General features: G+C 42.3%; 1 protein-coding gene across 1 annotated transcript; it reads left to right on the forward strand.

The window, feature by feature from the left end:
• Positions 1-3,954: 3,954 nt before the first annotated feature.
• Positions 3,955-5,994, forward strand: LOC126320375 (axoneme-associated protein mst101(2)-like; the record flags this gene model as incomplete). Its single annotated transcript, XM_049993818.1, has 1 exon — positions 3,955-5,994. A coding segment is annotated over one exon (2,040 nt), but the record flags the coding sequence as incomplete, so codon positions are not given.
• Between the last annotated feature and the right edge of the window lie 512 nt (positions 5,995-6,506).

Raw genomic sequence — 6,506 nt, forward strand, 5'->3', positions numbered from 1 at the left:
CTTCCTGGTGTGCTTGTAAATTACGGTAATATTCCGCTTCGTCAAGATCCTCCCTATTCTTTCCGTTACATTTTTAACAAACGGCAGGAAAACCTTAGATTTTGCAGTAGCCTGTACGTCAGTAGGATTTCTGCGTGGCTGCCTCAACGCACGTTTTATTTCGGCGGACGAATATCCGTTCTTCATTAGTGCATTGTGGAGATGTTCCATCTCAGCGTCGAGCAACTCAGTTTCACAAATATTTCTAGCTCTGTCCGCTAACGTCTTGATAACACACCGCCTCTGTTGTGGGTTGTGGTTCGAATCCCGGTCCGTGTGCGTGGGTCTGCGGTATACTGAGTGGCCCAAACTACCGTTTTCTAAAAGAACTGTTTCTAAACGTTTGGAAGACCACAAGGGAAATTGTAGAAGAGGAGAAACGGAACGATCAGCTGTTGCGGAGCATGCTTTCCAGCCAGGGAACCACAATGTTCGTTTCGAGGAGACTCAAGTACTAGCGGCCACAAACGGATATTACGAAAGGCTCTACAGGGAGGCAATCGAAATTGCTAAACACCCAAATAATTTCAACCGAAAGGAGGAGGGCGTGAAATTAAGCGGTATATGGATGCCAGTGCTAAAGAAGATGTGTACCACCCGTCCACTACTGGGTGATGGCAACGGCGATCGACGGCGACGGACAGCGGCCAATTGCACTGACGTTTTCAAAACACGTGACGTCACGCCGCGGCGTGGGAGCGCGCGGACACGGAATTTAGCGGAAGTCAGTAGCGAGCCAGTGGGTGTGTTGGACCTTCCATCAAGCTACGGACCCCCTTGAAGATGTCTCCCGCAGTCGGAGACGAAACGTTGGGAATCGACACAGAATTCATCAACCGACCACGGCATAACAGCCCGGATAGTTATAATGGACAGGACACCATTATGTAAGAAAAAGCTGTGCCTCAGGGTTCTGTCATGAACGTCGTCCTCTTTGCTATCACCATTAACCCTATAATGGCCTGGCTTCCTCTTCGTTGACGATTTTGCCATTTATTGAACTTCTCACAGCACTGTATCCTTCAGCGAGCTTTACTTGTGGAGCATCGACAATAGCTTTCGCTTTTCCACTGAAAAAACTGTTTGCATGAATTTCTGGCCGCGCAATTTGTTTGTTTCACCATCATCACATCTAGGGGCTGTTGCTTTTCAGTTTATTAAAACTGCAAAATTCCTGAGGCTCATGCTGAATAGGAAACTTTCTCGGTCCTCACATGTGTCCCACCTGACCACCTGCTGTATGAACTCCCAGTTTGGGTAACTGCAGTTTCCAACCAAAGTAGGCGATCGATAGGAGACAGTCCCTCCTTAAAGGCATACAGGTAATGATAAAGGATGTACCGCGTTTTGAAGACTGAACAAAAGAAACGAGCCACCATCAATTAAAGTAACTTGAAGGGAATCTTTATCAAACGGATCTGGCGGTAACTAACTAGGAACGACGGATACTTACCAGGCTCAAGGACAGGAACAACAATATTGACCCTCCATTGACAGGGGAACACCTTTGCGCCAAATACAGCTGAACATGTGGAGGAGATATTGCCATTATCGAGAGTTGAGGTGTTTAAGCAATTAGTTATAGATGGATTCAGGGCCTTAGAAAGTTGCCATTTGGGGGTGCATGTAGGTGGGTACGAGTCAGCAATCTGATGGTGCATGGCAAATGGTCACTCGAGAAAGTGTTGAAAAAAAAAAAGTACCACTCAATGCTGGTGGACAAGCTGTGCAGTTAAGAAGGAGAGGTCAAGATGGGAATAGGTGAAAGTGGAGTCTGAAAGGAACGTGGGTGCTCCCGTGTTAAAGCAGATGATGTTAAGGTGACCGAGAAAGTCAGCCAAGAGGACACCTCTCTGCCATGGTATGGGCGAACCCCAAAGGAGATGGTGTGCATTTGAGTCACCAAGCAGCAGAAAGGGGTGGGGGCGTTCCCTAGTAAGCTGGAGGGCGTTTGCCCTGGTGACACCAAATGATGGAGGGACGTAAATGGTACAAAGGGAAAAGGTCAAGTGATTAAAAAAAATTGGACTGCAACAGCTTTATGCTGGGTAGTCATGGAGATGGGTTGACTTTTAAATCATCCTAGATGAGCAGCATGACTTCTCCCCAAGATGGAATGCCGTCATCAGGGGCAAGGTCAAAGCGGACTGGGAAGAAATGCGAGAGAGCTCAAAGCAGTTGTGAGGATGCAATTTTGTTTCCTTTGGGCAGAGTACAAGTGGAGGCTGCAATTCTAAGAGAGCTGTTGGATGAAAGGCCACAAACGTTCCATTGGAAGAAATTCGTGACCAGGAAAAGATGAAGGGTTGTCACCTCAGCAGCTGCTGAGTGCCAGCCTTCAAAAACTCATTGCTACAGGGCACAGAGGCAGGAGGATCATACTTCATGATGTATAAAGAGGCGTCGGCATTCTCCCGCTGTTGATCTGCAGAGCCCACGGCAGAAAGACTGTTGGTGGTGCCCACCGACGTCACGGAGGTCGGCCAGATGAGGGTATCATGTGGTGCGACCATCGAAGAGGATCTCCGAGTTCGTGAAGAAGAGCATTTCTCTTTGTTTATCTTCTTTAAGACTTTCCAGGTGGCAGAGGAAGACTCAGATGTTTATTGACATAGGAAGTCTTTGCATGAGAATTCCTTCTGTCCTTTCCACCCTGCCGGTTATTTAGCAGGTGGGTCGTTACATAGTTCAAGGAGGAGACGGGGATGCTACCATGACGCTGGGCGGTTTTTCAACAGCAAAGCTAAATTTGAGATTGCATGCCTGCATGGCCATGTCCTTCACGGAGCGGGACGTGGCAATAACAGTAATGTAGGTGCCAGATGGTAGAACGCAGGGTTACCCACTTGAGAGTGACTGGGTAATGTACTTTTTCCTTTGCCAAGATCTCAGAAAGATCGTTCATCAGTATTCACAGGACAATCTCAAGTGGCGGCGGCATGGTCGCCATTGCACTTGATACAGTGGAGAGGAGGTGGCCAATGGCTCATGAGCATCCCTACCACAGGTTACAGATTTGGCCAGATGTGGTTGTAATGATGACACTGGTAGCAGAGTATTGGGGTTGGTACGTATTGTCATACCATGATAACGACATAGCCTGCTTTGGTATTTGACAGAAGTGCCACTCCAGCAAAAGTGAGAGTGTGCATGTGGGCACTAAAGATTCATCTACTTTTTTCATCACCCAATGGACAGCATCCCTCAGAGGTGTACATTTGGATTTCTGCCTCTGTCAGACCAACGAGCAGCCTAATGTAAATAACACCACAGGAAGGCTTCAGCATTCCAGGGGCATCAATATGTACCAGATAGCGAAGCTGCTAACAGTATTTGTGCTTGAGAATCAGTAGTGGTCTCCAAAAGCAAACTGCCACTGTGTGAACAAGAACAGGATTTTACAGGACCAACAATTGGATCAACACTTTCCTGAATAATAAATAGATATACCATAGCAAAGGACTGACCTTCAGTACGTGAAACCATGGGGAACCATGGTGCAGCTGGGAGCATCTGAATCGTTAGCCTCATTCCATTTACATTAGTAGACACTGACAGTGGTAAAGATGATTGTCTCATAGCGAGAAAATCCCCCATGATTGTGTCTTTAATGGAGTGCTCCTTCCAACTGGGTGCCCCCCCTCAGAAGGGAGCACACCTACCTTAGGTAATTTTTCAGACCTCTCAACACCTGACAGAGGGACCAATCAGCAATCTGGGGAAGATAGCATCTAAAATCATCATCTCTCCCTGGGCCTGGCCTTTACCTGGGGTACCCTACTTCCTGGGGCTGGGAATTACATGTTACCAAGTCACATGTCACATGTCAGACACATGGGCTGGCCTTGAGGAGTGCACAGGTAAAAAGCAAAAGGGAAGAAAAAAAGAAAAGAAAAAGAGAAAAAAAAGAAAAGAAAAAGAGAAAAAAAAAGAAAAGAAAAAGAGAAAAAAAAAGAAAAGAAAAAGAGAAAAAAAAAGAAAAAGAAAAAGAGAAAAAAAAAGAAAAAGAAAAAGAGAAAAAAAAAAGAAAAAGAAAAAGAGACAAAAAAAAAGGAAAAGAAAAAGAGACAAAAAAAAAGGAAAAGAAAAAGAGACAAAAAAAAAGGAAAAGAAAAAGAGACAAAAAAAAAGGAAAAGAAAAAGAGACAAAAAAAAAGGAAAAGAAAAAGAGACAAAAAAAAAGGAAAAGAAAAAGAGACAAAAAAAAAGGAAAAGAAAAAGAGACAAAAAAAAAGGAAAAGAAAAAGAGAAAAAAAAGAAAAGGAAAAGAGGGAAAAAAAAGAAAAGGAAAAGAGGGAAAAAAAAGAAAAGGAAAAGAGGGAAAAAAAAGAAAAGGAAAAGAGGGAAAAAAAAGAAAAGGAAAAGAGGGAAAAAAAAGAAAAGGAAAAGAGGGAAAAAAAAGAAAAGGAAAAGAGGGAAAAAAAAGAAAAGGAAAAGAGGGAAAAAAAAGAAAAGGAAAAGAGGGAAAAAAAAGAAAAGGAAAAGAGGGAAAAAAAAGAAAAGGAAAAGAGGGAAAAAAAAGAAAAGGAAAAGAGGGAAAAAAAAGAAAAGGAAAAGAGGGAAAAAAAAGAAAAGGAAAAGAGGGAAAAAAAAGAAAAGGAAAAGAGGGAAAAAAAAGAAAAGGAAAAGAGGGAAAAAAAAGAAAAGGAAAAGAGGGAAAAAAAAGAAAAGGAAAAGAGGGAAAAAAAAGAAAAGGAAAAGAGGGAAAAAAAAGAAAAGGAAAAGAGGGAAAAAAAAGAAAAGGAAAAGAGGGAAAAAAAAGAAAAGGAAAAGAGGGAAAAAAAGAAAAGGAAAAGAGGGAAAAAAAGAAAAGGAAAAGAGGGAAAAAAAGAAAAGGAAAAGAGGGAAAAAAAGAAAAGGAAAAGAGGGAAAAAAAGAAAAGGAAAAGAGGGAAAAAAAGAAAAGGAAAAGAGGGAAAAAAAGAAAAGGAAAAGAGGGAAAAAAAGAAAAGGAAAAGAGGGGGAAAAAGAAAAGGAAAAGAGGGGGAAAAAGAAAAGGAAAAGAGGGGGAAAAAGAAAAGGAAAAGAGGGGGAAAAAGAAAAGGAAAAGAGGGGGAAAAAGAAAAGGAAAAGAGGGGGAAAAAGAAAAGGAAAAGAGGGGGAAAAAGAAAAGGAAAAGAGGGGGAAAAAGAAAAGGAAAAGAGGGGGAAAAAGAAAAGGAAAAGAGGGGGAAAAAGAAAAGGAAAAGAGGGGGAAAAAGAAAAGGAAAAGAGGGGGAAAAAGAAAAGGAAAAGAGGGGGAAAAAGAAAAGGAAAAGAGGGGGAAAAAGAAAAGGAAAAGAGGGGGAAAAAGAAAAGGAAAAGAGGGGGAAAAAGAAAAGGAAAAGAGGGGGAAAAAGAAAAGGAAAAGAGGGGGAAAAAGAAAAGGAAAAGAGGGGGAAAAAGAAAAGGAAAAGAGGGGGAAAAAGAAAAGGAAAAGAGGGGGAAAAAGAAAAGGAAAAGAGGGGGAAAAAGAAAAGGAAAAGAGGGGGAAAAAGAAAAGGAAAAGAGGGGGAAAAAGAAAAGGAAAAGAGGGGGAAAAAGAAAAGGAAAAGAGGGGGAAAAAGAAAAGGAAAAGAGGGGGAAAAAGAAAAGGAAAAGAGGGGGAAAAAGAAAAGGAAAAGAGGGGGAAAAAGAAAAGGAAAAGAGGGGGAAAAAGAAAAGGAAAAGAGGGGGAAAAAGAAAAGGAAAAGAGGGGGAAAAAGAAAAGGAAAAGAGGGAAAAAGAAAAGACAAGGGAAAAAGAAAAGACAAGGGAAAAAGAAAAGACAAGGGAAAAAGAAAAGACAAGGGAAAAAGAAAAGACAAGGGAAAAAGAAAAGACAAGGGAAAAAGAAAAGACAAGGGAAAAAGAAAAGACAAGGGAAAAAGAAAAGACAAGGGAAAAAGAAAAGACAAGGGAAAAAGAAAAGACAAGGGAAAAAGAAAAGACAAGGGAAAAAGAAAAGACAAGGGAAAAAGAAAGAGGATGAAAAATAAAGGAGAGGAGGAACCTCAAATGCTGAAGTGGAGGAAGGATAGCAGAAGAGGAACGAAAAATAGAAAAAACGAAAGAGTTGAGAGACTGTTCTGGTATCAGGGACTGAATATGCCGAACATATTGCCAGCAACACCACATACATGTTCCCCAAGGCAGGGCAGAAAGAATAGCATATGGACGAACTTGCAGCACGGAAGGTAAACTATTCTGCAAAGGCTGGGGTCCTCTGCTAGCCAAGCATGAACCCTCCTGGAGCCTCCTGGAAGTGGCGACCAGAGTAACGAACGGACAACTAGAGGGGGTGGAAGTAAGCGAAAGATCAATGACAGAAAATGCTGTAAGTGGCAAAAAACATGGGTAAGGGAACCATCGTAAATAAAATAGAGATGGTGGTCTGCAGGAAAACATCTCTGTGAGGAGACCCTGATTAGATGAAAAAAATACTGCACTAAATGGGGTGATGGGCATTCAAAATCCTAAGGGATAGTTGCTGCAAATGGGCAGTGAGGAC

The sequence above is a fragment of the Schistocerca gregaria genome, unplaced genomic scaffold, assembly GCF_023897955.1.
Source record: "Schistocerca gregaria isolate iqSchGreg1 unplaced genomic scaffold, iqSchGreg1.2 ptg000718l, whole genome shotgun sequence".
NCBI lineage: Eukaryota > Metazoa > Arthropoda > Insecta > Orthoptera > Acrididae > Schistocerca > Schistocerca gregaria.